This window comes from Sprattus sprattus (assembly GCF_963457725.1).
Source record: "Sprattus sprattus genome assembly, chromosome: 2".
In the NCBI taxonomy this organism is placed as follows: Eukaryota; Metazoa; Chordata; class Actinopteri; order Clupeiformes; family Clupeidae; genus Sprattus; species Sprattus sprattus.
The window spans coordinates 59,557,439-59,580,486 of NC_137921.1; the positions used below are offsets into that span (position 1 = coordinate 59,557,439).

General features: G+C 40.3%; 1 protein-coding gene across 1 annotated transcript in view; it reads right to left on the reverse strand.

The window, feature by feature from the left end:
• naprt (nicotinate phosphoribosyltransferase) overlaps nt 1–10,555 on the reverse strand; it is a 28,864-nt gene extending 18,309 nt beyond the window's left edge. The window contains exons 1-5 of the mRNA XM_080832291.1: nt 10,220–10,555; nt 3,605–3,732; nt 1,464–1,546; nt 1,023–1,153; nt 765–880 (exon numbers count right to left, since the gene is read on the reverse strand). Coding sequence (XP_080688417.1) covers nt 765–880; nt 1,023–1,153; nt 1,464–1,546; nt 3,605–3,732; nt 10,220–10,466 — 705 coding nt within the window. The 5' untranslated portion in view covers nt 10,467–10,555. The remainder of the gene's footprint in view (nt 1–764; nt 881–1,022; nt 1,154–1,463; nt 1,547–3,604; nt 3,733–10,219) is intronic.
• Nucleotides 10,556–23,048: the final 12,493 nt, after the last annotated feature.

A 23,048-nucleotide genomic window follows, 5' to 3' on the forward strand; every position in this document is an offset into this window, starting at 1 on the left:
TCCATATTACTGCGCAGCGAATGGCAAGGCAAGGCAATTTTATTCATATAGCGCATTTCATCTGGGACACTGAAGCGTCAAAATCAGGATACCCGTCGCTGCACCAGCAAAGAGGAGCCCATTTGAAAACTATTTCAACAATTGCACTATTAATGGCGATATACAAATTAATGTGAATATATAAGCACTTTGTACTAGTGGCGGAAGAATGACGGTTTATCATTAAACTATTGTTTCTTAAATTGAATTGTTTTTATTTAATAAAACCAAATCAAATATTTGTAGTGACAGTTTTAGAAAAGCAATAAGCCCCGCGAGTCCGTGCCTTGCGCTGATTTTAGCTCTTCGCATCGTGCCTAACAACTCCCCTTACCTGTTCTACAATCAGCGCAAAGCACGGCCTCTTGGTGCTTATTGCTTAATTAATGCTTGCAAACTAATGTAATTGTCCATTACTTAGTTACATAATTACGCACACTAATGCACACATTATACAGCACGGATTTCGATCACTTCATGTAAAAAAATAATAAAAAAGCAAACAGATTTAAAAAAATGTTTTAGACTTTAAAACAGATGTTCTCTGTGTGAGGCGACCACTTATAGAGGACTAAACAGATGTTCTCTGTGTGAGGCAACCACTTATAGAGGACTAAACAGATGTTCTCTGAAAGAGGACTAAACAGATGTTCTCTGTGTGAGGCGACCACTTAAAGAGGATTAAGCAGATGTTCTCTGTTTTTGCTTTGCCTTTAGTAACTTACCTGAGGCGACACCTCTTTTAAAGAAGAAAAAGAAGTGACATAAGAATGAGCCATAGTTCCAGACACAGGGACACCGAACAGCAGACCAGCCATTACATTTGAGGTCGTGTCAAAACCTGATGAGAACAGGGGCAACAGGCACATATGAGTGAGATAACATAGGGGTGGAGTATACTAGTAGTTTAATTATAATCAGAAAACATCAGTAAGAATTTGTCATTGAGTTAACAGCTGAACGAAAGTGAACATGCCCGTCACCTCCAATGTGAGAGTACCGTGACGCAGAGAGACCTCCATCTGGCCCTTGGGCTCTCCTGAGGCCCATCTCGATCAGCTTTAGCTTGGAGCCTGCAGCCAGCCGGAAACGTGCAGCATTACTGCAAACCAGGCTGCAAGCAAACAAATGCACAGGACAAATGCTTCGCTTGCAGTTGCACATATCTGAGGTCTGCATGCACTTTCAGCCTGTTGACAATGATATGACAATCATCCATCTAAATTGTGTAACATCGATACGTGAATGACATCCATGATTGTTCTAAGCGCTCATCTTGGTTATCTGTTGTGCGGTCCCTGGGTATAACCCATGGTGACCAGCTTGGTCTGAAATAACTCTAATCCATGCCCGGTCATTGGTCTTAAAAGGGTACTCAAAAGGATTAATTGAAATGTGCACTTATTGACTTATTACAAGTGTACCTGGCATAGTTGACCAAACATAGAAGGCTGGTCTCCAAAAGTTGGACGACAGCGAGGGGACCAGAAACTTCTAGCAGAGGAACCTGAAAACATTGACATGCAAACACCATCAGTGTTCATTCAGTGTTCATCAGCCCAGAAGAGAAAGATAGACATGACACAGGACATACAAACACCATCAGTGTTCATCAGCCCAGAAGAGAAAGATGTTTTTATTTCAGACATGACACAGGACATACAAACACCATCAGTGTTCATCAGCCCAGAAGAGAAAGATGTTTTTATTTCAGACATGACACAGGACATACAGAGAGGCTTTGCTGGCTCACTGAGGTAAAGTAAGAGATACAGCTGTGTTTTCAGTTACAGAGACTAAGGTTAGAATGTGGGTAGGCTGAGTACAGCACTCATTTATTTATCTGACATCTGCATAACTATGGAAACATACATTGTGTTTTCTAATGATGTCCCCAAGTGGCAGCATGCATTGTGAGAATGATAATGTACCAAGGCAGCACCCTTGTGCAACCCCAAAGCAGATGTCATGTTTCTTAGACACGTGATCTCCATGCCTGACGTATAACTTTCTCCCTTTGATTTATGTTCTGAACCAGTTTAACACAGAGTCAGAAAGCCCAACTAACTTTTCAAGACGATTAATTAGGATGTCATGATCAATGGTATCAAATGCTGCGCTTATGCCTAAGAAGACAAGGATTGAAACCTTATTTGTATCCAAATTTAGTCTGAGATCGTTAATTACTTTAGTAAGAGCAGTTGCAGTGCTGTGGCAATGGTTTAAAACCGCAGAGTTCAATTTGCATGAAATTATAACAGGAAAATGTACTTATCTCAGGGTACCCGTGCAGTTCATTAACACAAGTTCATATTAACATATGTTACCAACTACCAACTGTTAAGATGGTACCCTCAGCTAGAGATAGCTAGGATAGTTCCTAGCCAGGTTAACTGGCACAAGACCAGGCATGTTAAACACTTGCAGAAGATTGCATTCCCTAGCATCCTGTTTAATAGGCTACAGTTACTTTATTGTTATGGAAGACTGAGTGTGAATGAATATTTGTCCCTATCTATCTATAACCTGATACATTAATTAGGGTGACCATACGTCCGTATTTCCCGGGACATGTCCGTATTTCACGTCCTGTCCCGGGTGTCCCGGGTTATTTTTAGAAAGTGAGGAAATGTCCTGGTTTTTAAAATTACCTTCTTTGGACCATTACATTTACATGCACTAGGGCACTGCCCACGGCGCTGCGTGTGACGTAGCCTAATCCCCGCCCCTATGCTGTCAGCCCTATTAATCAGAACGTAGACAACGTGACTGTCAGTCATACGCAAGCAACATGCCGAAGCGCAAGTGCTCGTTTACCGACGAATTACAAAAGTGTTTCCCGGCTTTCAGACCAGGTCGAGACAAATGGGAAGCCTTGTGCACAGTGTGCAAAGCAGGCATATATATATAATTTGTTATTGGAGTTATTGTTATTGACTTTTACTGAAAAGCATTTTTAATAAACCAACTGTAAATATCTTGTTCTATCTATATAATATAATATACCGGTATAATTGAATAATAATAAAATACTATTAAAGCAGCAGCATCCTCCACATGACCGCCCACCCCCCGAAATTTTAAACTTATGAAGTGTTTATTTTTGGAATTGTCCTCTTTATATTTTCTGGCCGTGGTAAAGTAATAATTACCTTGGAGAACTGCAACAGTGCTTACCGAATCATACGGGTATTCTTATTGCAGTTGGTCCAACAGCTTTAAGAATAGATTTAGGAGAAAACCTTTCGCTGGGAACATTTAGTACGATTTAAGAAAAGTCTTAGCGGTAAGATAAAATCCTTTGTGAATACGGGCCCTGGATAGAAGAACAATATGCAAGAGATAGCCATGGTAATGTGAGTAAGACGGATGAAAGAAAAAGCACATTGTATTATACCTATTGTTAAGAAAATTTTCAGATTTGAGAAGTGAAAAAGCAAGCACACGTCTTGTACAAGAGTTGGCGACTATAGCAGAATAAGATTGAGTTCATTGAGAGTAGCTGAGACTTGGACAAATGGATCTAAATTTCAGATTAAATAATAAAAAGTAGTCATTGACTCACCCTAGCGAACACAGTGGTACCCTCAGGAATAGAACTTATGGAGACAGCAGAGCAGTCCAGAGATGTCAGAAAGGAGAAAAAGGCAGGATCGGTAGCTGGAGGAAGAACTGTCCGCAGATATTCTATATCTGTAAACACACACATTAAAAATAGACATCAATATTAATATGTTAAAAAACTGATAAATTATAACACCTAACACCAAAGGGGCACAAAGCTTATGTATGCTTGACCGTAAGATGAGTCTAAATAAGTCTGTTTGATGCTTGCCTGTAGGCCATGTTGTGAATTCTGATATGCCAGGACCTGACCACCCACCTTACCATCCTCGTTCATCCTCATTTAGAAACTATATTGCCTCAAAGCAGCAGTAAGGAGTTTTGGTCTGAAACTAGTCAGCTAACTTCCTAAAGTCATGTGAAACCCTAGCTAACACCGTCAAAGGCCCAGTTGCCACTGGTAAAAGCTTGGTGATGCAAACTGATGTCTTTAGGTGATACAGTTGCAATGTTGAGCAGTAAAAGCCTCTTACATTTTTCTGTGTTTTTCAGCCCAGAGCACAGAATCTAGAGCATATCCTAGATGGCTTGTACTTAACATTACCATATGCATTTGAAGATAATCACAAAACTTGTGGCCATGGCAATCTGTTGCATAGTGTTGCTTTAATGACCCAGAAACCAGCATCTACAACCAGAGCCCTAAATCTCACTGCTAAAACATAACGCAAGTCTAACCAAAGATATTTTAGTCAAATTCCAGTAGACTAAAATAATCAAAGATAGAACAATCAAGTATTCAAAGTTGTTTTTGTGTAGCATCCTGCATGAGTTTTGACAGGTCATTATTGGTAATGTGATCACGAAATGAGCACTGGTTCTCAGTGTTGGTATAACATCATGCATTTCTTCCCCTCGACACAAGCTTGATCCTTGTGTGGTCTGGTCCACTCTTGGGAACTCAGTTCATTGTGATGTGTTAATGGATCATGTTTCAATGATCTCATTTCAATCAGATTATGATGGATTGGAATTTGGGAGAAGCGTCATACTAATATGGTGGTCTCTATAGGAAACTGCACTGCACGCCACACTGTAAATGATCCCAGGCATCAGCATTAACTAGAACATAATGCAAGTGGAATTGATACATTCAAGAAAAAAGATCTATTCTTTCTTTTGTCTAGTACTACTGGATGATGCTTTCATTTTCAAATGTATGTTTTTCCCCAATGACTGTATGTAGCCTTGTTTAAAAAGATGGACAGCATTTTTTATGTTCCCCAAAATAAATAATATGAAGAGATCTTAAACTGCATGCCAAAGAAAGGTTTATCGTTGAAAGTAATTTCTTTATGCTTTCATACATCATCAATTGGTGTAGTTTAGACGTAACAGGCCTATTGATAGTTTTCAGTGACGTCACTACAATTGTTAGCTGACGGGCAAAAAGAACAGCGAAACAGCGAGAAACAGTGGAAAACTTCGAGCAATGCCTACTCAAATTGCCATCAACCACAGACCATACCACAATAGCCAGACAGAAATATTCAGAAGGGAAAACAAATTAGGAACTGGGATTACATTTACTGCAGGTGTCCTGACATTTTTATTTCGTTAACCTCCCTAAAGTCACTGTCTGAGCTCCAGTGTGGAGATATTTACATCTATCTAATAGAAAATCCGTCCCCATACACATCTCAAACACTGAAAGCCTACAAAAGCACAGATAGTTAATTCATTTTCAGAAGTGGTTGGGTTCACAACGATGTCGTCTGGAAGGTGAAAACTAAAAACCATCTTCATAATCAGAGCAAAGATGAGTACCATTTAATAGCACTAGCTAGCGAGTTACGAGGTACCTGCTGTAAGCTAGCAGCCGTTAGCCTACCCAACGATGTTGTTTATTATTTGACCCAATTCTCTGGGTTAAACAAGCACGAAAACCTTCTCTAGCGAATGACAACTTAAATGATCTTCCCATATATTTTCTACTGACATTGTAGTATTACTAGTTGAATGACAAAATACACATATACCTAGCCTACTTGCTTGGTTACTTAGGTAGATCAGCAGCTGGGTAATCCAATTTGAATCGTGTTCATGCTTTGTTTCTTGTCTTTATTACTTGATTTATTCCCATTTTAGGCAGTTATTCTGATAAATTAGGCGACCAGAACAGGGTGACTGCTTTTATTTCCAGCTCCAAAAGTAAGGCTACTTTACTGTGCTTCCAAGAAAAGTTTACCAAAAGTTTACGTGTCTACTACCTAGTTTCCACCCCGGCCCCGGTGGAAACGAGATATACGTGCAATCAGCTGGCAGCCACGGCGAAATAAACATTTTTTTAATCAGCTGGCAGGAGCGGTAGCGGGTTTTAAATGCGATAAAAAATAAATCCGGGCTTGTCTGCTCGCCGATTTAAACAGCCAACCAAGCAACAACTGCCTGGCATTTTACTAACTTATATTAAAAGAGCTTGAAAGGTGGGTGGTTCCTGTATTAACTCCCGTGTTAAACTGCTGTGGAACGTCTTTTTTGCCCGCCAGCTGGTCATTCTGACGTCAGCTGAAAACTATCAATTATGTCTTTAAGCTTATCATCCTCATGCTAAAAATCTGTTTTTGTAATAGTGCTACCATCTTGAAGCATGAAGCAGATGTTGGAGCATCCAAGACCCCATCCCGTATGACATCCGCAACAATCCAGTTTAACCCAAGACCCCTTCCCGTACGACAAACGCAACAATCCAGTTTAACCCAAGACCCCTTCCCGTACGACATCTGCAACAATCCAGTTTAACCCAAAACCCCTTCCCGTACAACAACCGCAGCAATCCAGTTTAACCCAAGACCCCTTCCCGTACGACATCCGCAACAATCCAGTTTAACTCAAAACCCCTTCCTGTACGACATTCGCAACAATCCCAGATCAAAACAATCTGAGATACATCTGTGATGAATTACCATTTCCCACACGGCACAGCATGTTGCTGAACACTGACTGCTGAACCTCCACAAGACGCAAGGCAGTCAGCACTGTCAGCACAGATGTCCAGTGTATTGACTGAAATAGAGCACTCATTCATAGCACAGCGGCTGGTGGTTGAAGGAAGAGGAGTACAATGAGAGGTGCATGGTCCCCACAGGGAAGCACAGCAGTGGACTACTTCTTATATCAGGAAAGTATGAGTGCTGAAGGTGTGGGGGAATCCTACTTCATTGAAGCCATCATGAACTCACAAGTGTATTGCAGAATCTTGAGAAGAGGTGCTACCCCTCTTCACACGCTAGGTAGTCATGCTCTTCCTTGACTAGATATTCTCACCAAGGTCACGCACCTCACCATTGCAATTTGTACCGTATACTGCTTTACCAAAGAATTAATAAATCATCGACAACGACATCGCTTGAACGATTCAAATGATTTGCATGTTGATTCAAGTTTTAAACGATTGTCCTCACTTGGTGAAGTATTTCAATACAAGTACAGTCAATTACCCCGATTACATTGTGAAATGAGAGAAAAATAGGATTCTGGTACTGCCATCAACCCCAAATAAGCATGTTTATAATGTATGAAGATGTGTGGCCCTTATATGCACGTTAATAAGAGATGAATTGGCCCTTATATGCACGTTAATAAGAGATATATGGCCCTTAGTCATATGGTCACATACCAGGCAAGTAGTTTTTTTTCTTCTGGTATGCTAGCACATCTGGTCAATAGTGTGTGTGTGTGGTGGGGGGGTGGGGTGGAGAGGGGGTAAAGTACACATGTGTGCTTGCTTCTCTGTGTGTGTGTGTGTGTGTGTGTGTGTGTGTGTGTGTAGGCATGCATGTATCAAACCCTCCCCCTACTTCATTCTCCTTCTCGGTTTTCCCTTCCCTAGGATTGGGATATTCAAATAAATGAATATGAGAGTCTGGCATTTAATAAAAAAAAGCTACTTCAAAAAAAGTTGGGAGTTGAGGGATGTATAGATATGAGGTTAAAAAAAGAAATGAGCCTACACAACCCCATACTGAATCTTGACCCGCAAGCAGACTCTTGGTGCCCTGGTATTTGTGCCCTATAGGACAAAAGGTCATGCGGGGTCATAGGGTTCAGGAGAAGGCTGTTGGCTGTTGGCCCAATAGAGACACACATGCCTTAACCCTTTCAGTGGGAAAACTACTTTACCCAGGAGACACAAATGCACACGGAAGCATCAGTGTGGCGCAAACACTAATGATTTGAAGTATACTTAAGCCAGAGTTACAAGCTTGATATACTTCAGACATGCCAGACATTAACTGAGCTACTTGAGACATGGGTTGAGGCTAAAGTTCCTGAGCATTGATATCGGTAGTGGCTGGATGAAGATGTAGTTTGCCTAAAAATGAATGTGCAGAGTATGGAGCATTTCATCAAAGACAGACAAATTGAACTTCCTTTCCCCAAATGCTTTAGTCTTAAAAGGGGTTTACACTGTTAAATCTAACATTTCAATCCTGCCAGGATGTGTTAACTAAAAAGATTCTCTAGGCACAAACTGCTGTGCCACTTGCGAGAGCAGGAGAAGTCAGCTCTATTTTCAATTTTCAATAGGCATTTACTGCAACAGCATTATACATTTCTCTCAGATAAGTATGATGTATTTGGTGCGGTCAATGCACCAAGAACAGGTTACTGAAAGCCTGTTTAGCTGAGCATTGGGTCATTGGCAGAGAGTGGACTTATAAATGTATTTATTTGCATGACATGAGGCTTCTGGTGACCAGTAGTGAGTCATGATATTTTCAATAGGGGAGGCCCATCACATCACCTTCACTGTCACTGTCCTTTGACAATACGGTGCTACACTTACGCAACAGCAAAACATTTCACAGCACGTGTGTGTGTAATCACTTTGCAACAGGATAATTAGGCGTTTAATATAATAGTCAAATGGAAAACTAACAAAATCCAAGTTCACATCCATTGCTAACGATGACAATGATCTCTGGTCTCTGAAGAAAGCGGCAGGTTGAAGTCCCTGTCCCGCCCACTGACAATTGACATGGATGCCAAACATTCCTGGGCCTCCTTTACACGCAAACTGGACATTTTTATCTCATTCACAGTAATACAAAAAAATACAAATTAAAAAATGAAAATAAAGAGACGGTAAGTGGGCGTGAACCAAGTCTGTCATCACTTGGCAGCCTGAAATAGGCTACGGTTCAGCCAGAAACCTGCAACGACATGACATTAAAAATGTTCCTGTTACTATAATCACCAATCAAATATAAGGTAGGCCACTTAATTGAAATAGGAATATAATGTCAATATGACACGACAGAGTGGGGGCTGGTGAAGGATCTCCTCACTGTGATTGAGCCATGGGCAGAAAGACAGAGACCAGGAATCATTAGTTTTTCAAATGTGTTCTTACAATCTGTGAATAACTTAGTAATAGAACTGTTGTATAAAAACAATAACACTCATGTTTGTGAGGTTGGTAAAGGATATCCCTACAGCTGTGATTACCTGCGGTAAGCACAGATATGCAGATCGACATAGTTTTCCATCACTTGAAAACTTTCATTGGCGCGCGCATTCAAATTGTCCCTGTCGGATATGTCACCTCCTCAGCAAACAACCCTCCCAAGGGGGGAATAGGTCACTTCTGCCGACAAACTAGGGTCCCAAGATTGATGTGGTGCTGACATTGCTGTCAATATAGCAATAATCTTAGCTACTGCTTCTCAACCAACAGGGATGGAATGGTTCCTTAAACTGTTTCCGTTCAGGATTATTTGAACCTGGGTACCACCTAGCGAACCAGCCCACGTTTCCACCAGTTTTGAGTGGGACCATTATAATCAAGGTAGCAAAATGTCCGAGCACATTGATTACCTTCAAGCCTTTGCTTGTGTTTTGTTTCCTCTCCAGAATGACACTGATGTCACGGTTAACACTGGAACAGTTCTAGCTGGTAACCAACTTTCAAGTTCCAAACCAATCTAATCTAACCTAAATAAACTCCAATAACAATTTTCCTAAATAAACTCCATGGACTCTATACGCTTGAGACAGGGCTGACCTTCTGCAGAGGTCAAGTTTAAAATGACAAATGCTCTAAATTACAGACTAGACTCTATTTGTGTATACAGTACATCTTTCAGATGTGTTTGTGTATTTCAAAAATGCAATGGTGTATGCATTATCTTATAAATAGGGAGCAGAATGTTACAGTATATGGGCCACGTTTTAAACCATAATTTCTTAAAAGTGGGTCCCTAGATCTTGTTTATTCTTTGCGTCTACTTCTTTCAGTTTTGGTAGTGTGACCCAAAAAATAGTTGGATAGTGTTACACCGCTTATAAGAAGGCCCTGACAGTTGATATGTTCTGTAGCTTACAACCACTTTAAAGGCACGTGGATGACATGAACGACCCTTTGTACATCATTAGGCCAACCTTTTTGAGGAGAAGGAGGAGCTCAATTGACACTGGCACTGAGGCATAGACTAACTTACATATATCATAGTATTACAGTGAAGTACTGGACAGTCAGCTACATAGTATACAGCATAGGATGATGATGTAGAACCAATACTTTTAGAGGGTTTGTCAAGTAAGGACACTTTACCTTTCTCGGAGAAGCGAAAGTTTCGCAGGAACAACAGGCAGTCGGTCAGTCCCGCAAAAAGCGAGAAACCTCCGCGGAATGGATTGTCTCGGAAGAACAACTCAAAAACAGCATGCTCGTTGTGTCGACCTGCGCGCCAGTAGGCGTAAGCCATGGTAAACTGATATAAATCAGTTAGTATCGGTGGAACCCGCGAGCGCACCGACTCTTCCATGGCAAGATATGCCTGGTTTTCCGACGCGGCCATGCTTTCAAACTGATTGCAGTTTCGTAATTGCCCCTCCTCTTTTCACCCGCTGTCCAAAGGCAAAGAGCAAGGGAGTGTACTTTCTAAACTAGCCCAAACACTCTCTCCCTAGCCACTTCAACTCCGTTTACAAGTTCATGTCGAAGCTTCGCCACATTAATGCTATCTCCAATTTGCGGGGGAAGTAGCCTAGGTTATAAAATCCTACAGCGCGTCTACTACATCTATGTAGTCTTCGCGAGCATGTGCAACAGTTGTTGCGTGTCTTTGCAGTACCTGAATTCTGCCTGACACTAGTTTGTGTATGTGACACATGGTCATATTTGTTAAATTAGAGTAACTAGTGCAGTGCCCGTAGGAATTATGCATTCTGTAGTGTTAGCAGTAGGTGTAGCTGTTGGGTAGTGTAATAGCAAGACATATTTACACTCCACATAGGTACAGGTTACACTGAAGTATTTTTGCGATGCATGTTTCCTTTTCATTAAGAAATGTTTTAATGTTGTATAGTCTTTTTGGAGATACACCAACAAATAAAGTTTGAGATTATGTAGTGAGTGCAGTTGAATATAGATGTCAAAGTTGCTGTCTAAACTATAAACTAAATGTCATAAAGAGAGAAACAATTTAACATGAAGTTATGGTTGAAAAAGGATCACTTCTTATCCTTATTGACAATGCCCGTTTTTTCATGAGGTCTTCCGACCTTGAACACAAAAGTACATGGGCGTATCCTGGATGGCTATGGGGACTGACACAAGAATTAGGTACAGGTGGATTTCTTGGATCAAGACAATTAGATAAGGTGGTAATGCCCCCAAACAGGAAGTGATGTAAAATCTCAGGAACACTATTTTGATTGCAAACAGTCTTGTGTACTCTGGGCCCTTTCTGTAGGACATCCAAAAAAATGTGTGATTTTAATAACAAAATGTGTTTTCACGGCTGGATTGCTTGGCCCACTAATAGCTTGCATTTATAATTTATGTCAGATTAAAAGATAATAACGGAGAAGAGGTTATGAATTATGTTAATTTTTAAGTATTATATTATATTCATTAAGAGATTGTCTCAAAGCACTTTACTGAGCAGAGGCTTAAATCTCCTGCAGCAAGCACAAGTTGACGTGGCAAGGAAAAACTCCCTTTTAAAAGGAAGAAACAAAGGAAGGAACAAAACCCAGCTCAAAGAAGGAAGCCATATGTCCAGCCGCTCTGGACCCCCACCAGTTTGCCTACCATGCAACCATACAACTAAAAAAAAAACGTTCCCACCTGGAGAGAAAGGACAGCATGTGAGGATGTGGTTCATTGACTTTAGCTCAGCTTTTAACACCTGATCAAAAGACTGGGTCAGCTGAGCCTCAGCACCTCTCTCTGCAACTGGATTCTGGACTTCCCAAAATAATGTCCAAACAAAAAGATAACAAACTTCACTTGCTCCCTGTCTGACACTGTTGTGGTGAAAATAGCAGCAACCTTACAATTCCACCAACAAGAGTCGAGATGTGAGGTTTTGAGGAATTGAGGTCTTTGAGGTCTTTTAAGAATGGAGCATTTTAGAGTAAAAACTGCTATGCTATTACTTTTAAATTAACCTAGTTCCTTCATATTCTTGTGTGTGACTGTTACCATGGCCAATCAGAATTAGCTCTTTCTTTTAACTTCCACTCCCAACCAGTGTTGGAGTAACGCGTTACAAAGTAGGCTAATGCATCACTGTAATTCCACTACTTTTAGCGGTAACGAGCATGTAACGAAGTATTATTTTAAATCAAGTAACACAGTTACAATTACTGAAATATTAATTAGTTTGTTACCCGCTTTACTCTCTTTTGTGGAAAAAATGAACACTTGCAGACAAGAAGACAAGATAGGCTTACTAAACTGCTTCTGATCTGACGTTGCAAGACCTTGGTGGCGCAACGTATGAGCATTTAACCCAGAGGTTCCGCTAGAAAAAATGTGACCGTTTTCATTTTCATTTCAAAGTGACCAGCAGAGTTTTCATTTTCCGGACATTTCAATTATAAGCCAGTCAAATATCTATTACTGTATCTGAATTAGCCTATTGAAGAAAACTGACGACAGGCTATGTATCTTAAAGAATGACATAATCAGGTCGTATAGAATGCAACATGTTTTTTTGCCTAAGTTTACAATTGAAAAAAATTCAATGAAGCTGCTTGCAAACGAAGTTATTGCTAGGTATGACAACTAACTATGTAGTTGAGAGAAACATCCCCAAACAGTTGTGGTTCATGACAACAAGTATTATTACAAATGTGTTAATGTTAAAATTAGTGCTGTCAAACGATGAAAATATTTAATCGCTATTAATCATATTTTTGTCATAGTTAACTCAAAATGAATCACGATTAATCGCAAATTTGTATCTATTCTAAATGTCCCTTCAATCATTTTTTCCATCATTTTTATTTTATTTTAATGCTCTTATCAACATGGAAAAGTGGATTGGCTTGCTTAATGTAATGTTTTATTTAATTGAAAAACAACATTGCCGGGTTTCCGGTGACGTCAGCGCAGCGAATGGCAGCTTAAGAACACAGCTCCTCCAAAAATCAATATATTTCGCCCCAAAATTACTCAAATAATAAAACGTTTTACTTTTACACAGTCGAAATGTCGGGTCCGAAAGCAAGAACAAGGGAAGCAACGGAAAAAAAGGTACTGAACAGCAAACCGAGTTAGTTGGCCGAGTTAATTCTAGCTCACCTCACGAGGATGCTAGCTCAAGCCAAGTCACAGCGGCTAGCCTGGCTAAAGTTCTGGAGGAGTTTCGAGATTTTCGCCAAGATATGAGTAAACAACTGAACCAAATCTGAACTCACTAAAGTTGATCAAAAAGTTGAGGAAGTGGAGAATCACATTGGTGAGGTAGATGACCGTACTCAGAATGTGGAACAAGTGGTTTCAAAACTGATAAAAGAAGTGACCCGGCTCGAGAATAAAATACTCGACCTAGAAGGTAGGTCCAGGCGGAAAAATATCCGAATGTTCAATGTACCAGAAGACGCAGAGGGGACATCAATGGTGGAGTTTGACAAAATGCAAGAAAGATTCTTGCTGTTCCAGAAAAGGACATTACAGAGCTGCAGGGCACCAAAAGGAGGAGAATGAGGTAGGCTAATTTACACTGAAATGTGCTCCTTTTTTGTTGCTTTGTTTTTTTTCTTTTAGATTAATCTTTATTTGACTTTTCAGACAATTTTGCCATTGCCATCTCCGTATAGGCCACACCATACATTGGGTTAGTATTCCCTTATACCCTGTCTGCCACTAAGAAACCAACTCGCCCTTAAAGTATGAAAGCCTGTCAAATACATTTCCTAAATGGCAGCTCTACATTTATAAATCAAATAGGCCTACTTTTTTTTTTTTTTTTTGCAAAGGTTAAGCTTCTACCCCACCATCACCAATTCTGCTCACCACATCAAGTACATATCTAACCTCTATGATTTGTTCTATCCTCTGTGAAACAGCAGGAAAAATGAAGAGGTTGGAGGCATTGCAGAGGTCACAGACAAAATTGAAGAGCTGGTTCTTGCATCTCAGACAGTGTGGACACATGTGTCCAATTTCCGATTTCAGTCCGATTTAAATTGGATATTGGACACATGTGTCTCCCCAGAACTAGATTAATTGTGTCCGACTTGAGTCCGACTGGACTCCGATGTAAACCCCTGGACACACGATTCGATTCCGCTGGTAATTGGACTGGGCGCGCTCTCGTATCTGATTCAAATTGGACAACAACAACTTTTGCACGTGCTTGAGATCGTGCCCACAGATATATACATGCTTCATATATAATGTATATGATATGATAAACGCTGCTAGACGCTCAGTTCTTGTGCTCCCTCTCATTCACGTTGAAATACTGAAAGCGAAAGTGAAACTTGGAAACTGGAACGCAACTGTTTGGGACAGAACGCTAATTCAGTGAACAAATATTTTCATATTACTTTCCACCAGTTGTTAGTCATGTAATCCATTCATATCGATGTGAATCAATCAATACTAATACAACTTTAACTGTGGTGTGTTTTTGTTCCATTTCACAACATATTTACTGTATAATCAACGGTAGCAGATGTAAACATTCCGCATTTGATTTTAACTGACGCGGCCAAGAGCTAGATTGGTCACTGCCATGTGCTTTGAGATAGAGCAGTTAACCCCCCATGGAGACCCCATGGAGAGAATTGGATGGGACCGGGAGTGCTGCCATCATGTGCCCGCACTGAGAAAGAGTCTCCCGGATGTCACTTCAGCAAACAGGGAGCTCACCAGTCTGGCTGCAGTTCAAAGACTGACCCTGACTCATTCACAGCTACAGGCCGTTAAGCACTAGCCTGGTGACACCAGCCTACGTATTTCCGCCTGAATTGATTTCAAGCTCATACTCAGTCTGGCCCAACCCCATTGACCCGTCTCCAGAACTCAAAATTTTGCAGGACCAATCAGCGAACAGTTCAGAGCTGTGACGCAAAACTCGCCTTGGAGGAAAAGACACGAAAAGCTATCGGAAAAGTTGTCTCAACTCTCGAGAACATCAGAAAATTAAAAGGAGAACAAGAGTATTTTCTTGTAAGTTTTATGATTGGAAAGGACGTCGTAGCTCTTCTCCCAACTGGCTTTGGGAAGAGTTTAATCTACCGAATGCTTACTAAACGTTGCTGATTGGTTAAGGGAACTCCAATGATTTTAAACCTCAAGATAAGCACCCGCCGATCTCGGAAACCAAAATGCATTGGGTTGGCCCAGACTGAAAGACGGAATGAAATGGAGTCACAGGCTGGTAATGGCCAGGCTAGTTAAGCACGGGCTCTCCTGTGCTTTTTGCTTGAGTAAGTATCCAATGGATCTATTTTATATGGTGTGTGCCACAATTTCAGATTTACAAATAAATACTCATGTTTTATATTATCTAACTAAGGTCTGCTGTGTGCCAGCCACTTTATTTTTTGTGATATACAGTAACAGATATTTTTATAATTAACAAAGTTCTGTTACATAATGCTCATCCAATACAGGGGACACACATGCATAAATTGACTAGTTTTTCTCATTTTGTGGTTTAGAGTTGATGACAGAGCCACTCTTCACGCAGTGTTGCCAAAACCTCATTGGCTGCAAAACGTGTGTGGAGGAGTGGCTTAGGAACTCAGACACCTGTGCAAAATGTAGGGGAAGTGTTGAAGGAAACAGCATGTTTGAGGTTAAGGGCCTATTAGAGGCACTGTCTGTCCTGAGGTCTCTTTTTGAAAAGGAATAATATGTATTTGTTTACTCACAAACAGGCAGGTAACAGAATGTTTTTTGTTTTGTTTTATTTTTTTTAAATTGGTTCAGAGTTCAAACGCCCACTGCCACCAGTTCCACTCATTTACGTTCTTCTTACATGCTTTAACAGTTCCAACACAAATGTTTACACATTGCGCCGAGTTGTGGTAATGAGAAAGAGAAGCGCTTCTTTGTATGGTGTGAAATCATTGTTGACTGCTCTAGACAACAGTTCAGAAATGTCAGAATATTGATCTGCAAACTGGTTCTCAGCCATTAGTTTGTCTTCTTCTGTTAAAAATGGATCTACTCCAAAGGTAGATTGTGGTGTCAGGGAGGATCCCAGCGGTTGGCTGTAGAGTGAGGCAACAGCTCCTGTGGGATTTTTTTGGGACACCCACTGCCAGCCAATTCATTTGGTGTTCCTTTACCTGTAAAATAAAGACATACTGTTGACATTGAGACTTATCTGTGTCTGTTTTTAATTCTGTTGTAATTATTTTAATGTTTCCAATACTGGTTATTTTACCTGGAATTCGATGAGCATTCCAAGACTCTACCACTCTTGTAAGACCAATCTGGCACAGCTGACCAGTCAGGCAGGACACACAATATTTGACAAGGCTGTCATCCATGTCTAGTAATTCCTGGTCCACCAACTGCAGAAGGGCTTTCTTCAGGGGGTAGTTGACACGACTATTTATCTCCGGCCAGATTCATTCAACTGTGTGATTCTGAATGTGAGGCAAAAACATATTTGTTTATTCCAATGGTCAAATGAAAAAGATGTCTTTTACAGTACATTTTGCAGAATTCTCAGTAACTCAACCAAATCTGCAGACTTGACAGAAAAGTGTTCTGCTTATCATACAAGTTGGAAAGCATAGCAATTCTGAAAAAGAAGACTGCATGCTGCTTAAACAAATTACTGTATCTAAATAACAAACAATACAAAATATTAACAAATAATTTCAACAGGGATAGCCACAGTGTGTGTTGGTGAAGCAACTATAGAAACTACTGAACTGTACCCTTGTGGATGGAGTTTGCAAGTAAGGTGTTCTCTCCTGATTGTAGCGATGAGATGATAGCAGCTCCTGAATGAAGAGTGTCAAATAAAATTCCTTCCCATGATTCCTTCCACGCGGACCTGGTCCCACATCACATTAGCTAGTATTGCAGGCCTATTGGATGAAAAACTTGGTTTTAATTTGAGCAAAGCTTTTCAAATTTAACCATTCAAAATCAGTTCTTCTCTTTAAAATATAAATTATTCAGTTATAAAGTAACTGTAAAGCTGACAGCATATTGTCACATTCCCCTATGTCGGATACTATTTCCAATGGCAGTATAAGAGTCTGTCAGTTATAGGGGACTACGCACCCTTTCTAAGTAGGACATCCAAAATCACATAGTCTAGATCAGGGGTCTTCAACAGGGGGTCCGCGGAGGTACTGCAGGGGGGTCGCGAAATCTTTGGTTGATAAGATTTTTTTTTATATATTTAAAAAAAAAAAAAAAAAAATCAACCAAATTTTTTTTCCACAAATTTGAATGTCTTCCGAATAAGAATTGTATTTATTCCCTTTAAATTTACATTAACATAAATCCAACATATTGTAGTGAACGTAAAATTGATCGAGAAGACGTTATCTTTCAGTCCAATCGACACATTCAGCTACCCACAGGAGCTCTCTCAAGCTGGGCACCGGTTCACTTACAGCCAATGTTCCCTCTAAGCTGCGCGCGCGCGCGGCCACGCAGGCCAGTCGAAGTGTCCGCGCAATAGATTTTTCAGCCCACGCACATTATTCAGACCGCACAAACTTTTTTTTTAGGGGTTACAAATCTGAGCATCAAAGCTGTGTAGGCTAGGTAATAAACATTTAAAATTCTGACATGTCTGACAACCAGGCCGGATGTGCGTTAGAATGTTTACATACTAAGTATCCTTTAGCTCTCTTGGCGGGCTCTGCTCCAGTTGTTATATAGGCTACCATGGCGAAAAGAAAAGCAGAGCAGGTGCCGTAGAAAAAGGTCTGCCTAACGTTTAAACATGAGTGGATAGATGAAATAGTCCAAACTGAGGTAGGATAAAACTTTCAGACATATTTACATATGAAGAAAGGAGTGGCGTGATCTGCAAATTCTGCTCGGAGGCAAACGCGAAAAGAGAGTTCGCTTGTGGGAAAACATGCAGTAAACACAAGTGACATCATTCTGTTTGTCCGTAAAATTTGAGAGCACTTGGATGCCCCCTTCCCTGAAAATGAGCTGAGTTGTTTGCCTTTGAGCCGGATACGTTGGGTGGAGCAGTTAGTGAATTTGATCATGGTCTGAATGACGTGACCAATCTGGCGAAAAGGTTCGAAGCGCTTTTGTAGGAAGCATAATATGCGGTCCCGGGACGCATTTGTCAACAATACAACGAATTCAAGTTCATGGTTAATGAAAAAAGGAAAAGCTGGCTGCTTAAGTCATTTTCTGATATTGTAATTGTGATATTGTGTATGTTGTTGGTCGCTGAAAAGGGAGCTTTTTCCAGATCTGGTACAACTTCTTGACATTTGTGGCACATTCCAAGCATCTAGCGCCGACTGTGAACACGGTTTCAGTCTAATAAATACCACTAAGACAAAATCGTGAGGCGAGAGAAGATTTGATGAAAACATTTCCAATATTTTCAATTAGACCTATTAGGTCTTATAGATCAAAGTGATCTTGATTACTGCAACAACATTTTGACATGTTTAGTCAGAAAGATGTGTCTTTCATAGGCCTGCAGACAAGATGAGCCACACAGCCAGATAGGCCTATCTCCCTCAATGAAATTCAAATTACTTGTTTTGTAGCCTAGTTTGTTACAAACCACTCCAGTTATAAAATTATTTATAAAGGCTACCTTATAATTACTATATTTCTTGTAAAGCACTGAATTAGCATTTTTCTTTAAATGAAGTTCCACTTAAATGTTGTACCTGCTGAGAAATGACTAAACACCTTGGATACTTTTATATACTGTATATATAACTATATATATATATATATCATTATCATTCATAACCAGTGAACCAGTCAAAACCTCCCTAAACCTTATTTATTTTCAACCAAAGATCCTATAAGTTCAACTAAACTGACTGGTAAAACACCATCAATAAAATGTTCCAAAGTCCAGCCATTATAAAGGATATTGAATAAATGTCAACCTTGTAGACATATTGATACATTTGCTGTCATCTCTTTGAAAACCTATTGCTAATGCAGGCTCGTGGTCATTTTCGGCAGGTTGCGTGGTTTACGAACTGCTCACAGTGCTGAAATGTGCGCTCAGAATAAAAAATATTTGCTCAGTGCTGAAAAAAATTAGAGGGAACATTGCTTACAGCACCTTTCATGCAAATACGACAGCACAGGCACTAGCCAATCAGATTGCGTTTCTGCTCAAGTCTGATTTAAAAAAATAAATAAAGAGAAATAGATACTGTACAAGGTCAAAAAACTGAGAGGATTTGCGAGGTATATGAGCCCCCTAGCTAATGTTAGCATGCTACTACCTACAATCTTAACAACTTGCTAGCGGTGTGATTGGTTTGTTGACCTGTCAATCTCACTATAACATCTATGTTGTCAACACAACTCCATGCGCCAGACTCCTCCTCCGTCATCCGTTGGATCGTGTCAGTCAGGAGTTATTGAAAAGAAGATACATCTCACTAATGTGGGAGGATGTGTGCCATCGACAGATGCTTGAGGATTCACTGTCCCTTTTTTATGTATGATGAAATAAAAACATATATCTGTGAATTATTTGAATAAGTTGTAATTAATTGTTAGCTCAGAGTTGTTTGCAAGATGTATGTTTATAAATGGCAGTGGCACGCCCACCCTGTACCTTTCATGTTAAATTCAGTGTTAAAAAATGTTAAGTTAAATCCGTTGTTCAAAAATAAATTCAATGTTAAAACATAAAAATGTTAATGAATATATTAACCCTTGCATTATTTGAATAGCTTAGTATTAAATAAACAATAGGGCAGCCGTGGCCTACTGGTTAGGGTTTCAGGCCGGAAACCGTAGGGTGGCCGGTTCAATCCCCGACCAGTAGGAAAAATGTGGGCGGGGGAAGTGGTAGACCACTGAAGTGCCCTTGAGCAAGGCACCTAACCCCTATCACTGCTCCCCGGGCACCGCCAATGGCAGCCCACTGCTCCGGGTTAGTGTTACTTCACCTCACTGTGTGTGTGTCACTTCCCTGGATGGGTTAAATGCAGAGGTTAATTCAGAGTGTGTGTGTCTACACCACCTCTGCCATAGAGAGGACTTTCACAATAACATGGTAGCTATGTTTATTTGGCACTAGGCCCAGTATATTATAAACCACATTTTATGCAATTTATATAATAGGGGGTCCCTGCTCATCTCGCCATCAGTTTGGGGGTCCCTGGCCTGAAAAACGTTGAAGACCCCTGGTCTAGATAGTGCATATCACAATCTTGATACCATATTAATATATTCGCCAGCATCCGGCTTGGCTCACATAAATGATATAATACTGTTAAATGTCCGCAAATTACATGCTGTTACCTGAAAACATCTTCATAGATGACAAGGTTATTTTTTATGGCCATGGTGGAGTGACCAACAATCTTTTTGCTATAGCCGTCAATGCCTACAACATGTGTAACCCCAAACATTGCCAACTTTTCATTCTGGTCCATATGAACCTTCTGTCCCATGTAGTCTGCTTGGTATGGTATGGGGTTGAAGTTGCGAGAACCCTAAAAGAAGACAAAAATAATGTGACAATTCCACAAACGTAGGCTTCTACACTATTCTCAACAGATCTGGACACAGTACGCCTACAACTTCCTTACTTGAGTCAGTGCTACTGTGTGTTAAAAGTATTTCTGAATGTTTCATACTTGGCTGTTTAACTTACAGGTTCAGTCTGGATGTGGCCAATGGACTATTTTACTGTTGAATAACCTTCAGAGAGGAGGATGTAATGATATGTTTAATGGATGTGTGGAATGGATTTATGTTAAGCATCAATGTCTAGTTTTATGTCCATTGGCCCATGGAGGATGTAATGATATTATATGACCACTGGGTGGCAGGGTGGGGTTGCTGCATTGGTGGGAGGCAGGCTCAAGGCAGGATGACCTTACACTTATGGGCTATGCACACTATAATCACTGATCCATGAATTGATTTCTCATCAGCTTCATTGAAAGCAAGTGCATGTGTTAGTAATTGTGATGGTTATAGGCTAGCACTGAAGTACGCCAGTAAGTGACACACCGCTACCTGAAACATCTTGAATTTGTATAGCCTACCTGGCGTCTTGCTTCATTGTAAGGTCGGTGTATAGTTCTAAGCACTGATCCTATACGTGTCTCTGCAGCATGTACCCCTTTCACGGCGCCTTCATCATTTTTCTACCAAATGTTGGTCCCGTCTAGAAAACAACAAATAGGCCTATGTTTTTATCATTCCAAAATCGAAATAAATTGCTTTGCACACACATAGGCCTATCAAAGAAGAAGTTTTCATACCTCGGCTATGGCTTTTGCCACCTCCAACTCCAGATGTTCCTCGGGCAACCCCCTCAAGTTTACGCCGTTTTAGCACAGAATTTTAGCACATTTCGAGCAGAAAATCCTCTTCCGCCCCCGCTTCCACTGAAATGCGTGCAGAGATTTCTGACGATGACAGGCCTTGTTTGCCAATTCTAGAATAGTTTCTGAGTAGGGCTCCAAAGACATTATTCTCGCATTATTCGCGCTTTATTACAGTCTGAAAAGCGGCTTCCGGTGTGAGAATATGAATAATGCTTGTTTTGGTCCGTTTTTTCGTTCTTGTTGACTTTGAATTTAATTTTGTAAAGTGTATTTAAAAAACGATAATGAAAGAAAAATGCTGTGCAATTCAATTGTTGGTTTTGGGCTTCAAAACGAAAGTCGTTTTTTGTTTTGTAATTCCCATTCATAAAGGGAAAATCCAATTACCAAAATATACACGGACCATTTACTATTACACTCAAATTCAATATTAATAATCATTTCAAATCATGTTTTAAGGTAAAATGTAAAGACAAAAGTAAATAAAAGATACAATAAAGTGTAAATTGATGCAAAAATGCGATTTCTAGTGCAGTTTGTGCTTATTATTCATAATGAGTGATATACAGAATATGCCATACGATAATATTATGATTTTAATTAGGTTTTTACTTATTTGCCCAACCTACAGTGCCCTCCACAATTATTGGCACCCTCAGTGAATGTGACCAAAACAGGCTATGGAAAAATGTGTCTTTGCTGTCCTCTTGGTCCTTCACTCAAAATATTCACAAAAATCTTACCTTTTCATTGAAGTCAAATTATTGAAAGAAAAAGAAAGTGTTGACATTCAATAAATATTATTTTTCAAAACAGGTGTGCCACAATTATTGGCACCCCTTAATGTAATGTTTTGAGCAGCCTCCCTTTGCCAAGATAACAGCTCTGAGTCTTCTCCTATAATGCGTGATGAGGTTGGTGAACTACATATAGTATCTCTTCAGATTCTTAGGTAAACGCTTGTAGACTCAGCTTCAGCTCTTTCCACAGATTTTGTATGGGGCTTAGGTCGGGGGACTGTGATGGCCATGGCAAAACCTTTATTCTGCGGTCGGTGAACAATATTTGTGTTGATTTTGAGGTGTGCTTCGGATCATTGTCCTGCTGGAAGGTCCCCAACCACGGCCCATTTGAAGCTTCCTAGAGGGGGCTGTTAGGTTTTCATTTAATATCTGCTGGTATTTGATGGAGTCCATGATAACATGTATCCTTACACGATGTCCAGGGCCTTTGGAACAAAAACAGCCCCACAACATCAAAGATCCGCCACCATACTTCACATTGGGTATGAGGTGCTTTTCTGTACGGCTATCTTTCTGTCTACGCCAAACCGGCCTTTGATGTTTGTTGCCAAAAAGCTTTATTTCGGTCACATATAACTCTGTCCATTGAAAGTCTGACTTACATTTGGCAATCTGTAGGCGCTTTAGTTTGTTGTTGATCGACAGCAGAGGCTTTTTTCTAGCAACCCTCCAAAAGAACTTGTGGTGATGTAGGTGGCGTCTGATGGTAGTTCTGGAGACTTTCTGACCCCAGGACTTAATTTACCTCTGCAATTCTCCAGCTGTGATCCTTGGAGATTCTTTTGCCAGTCAAACCATCCTCCTCACGGTGCGTTGGGTCAATTTACAGATAGGTCCTCTACCAGGCTGATT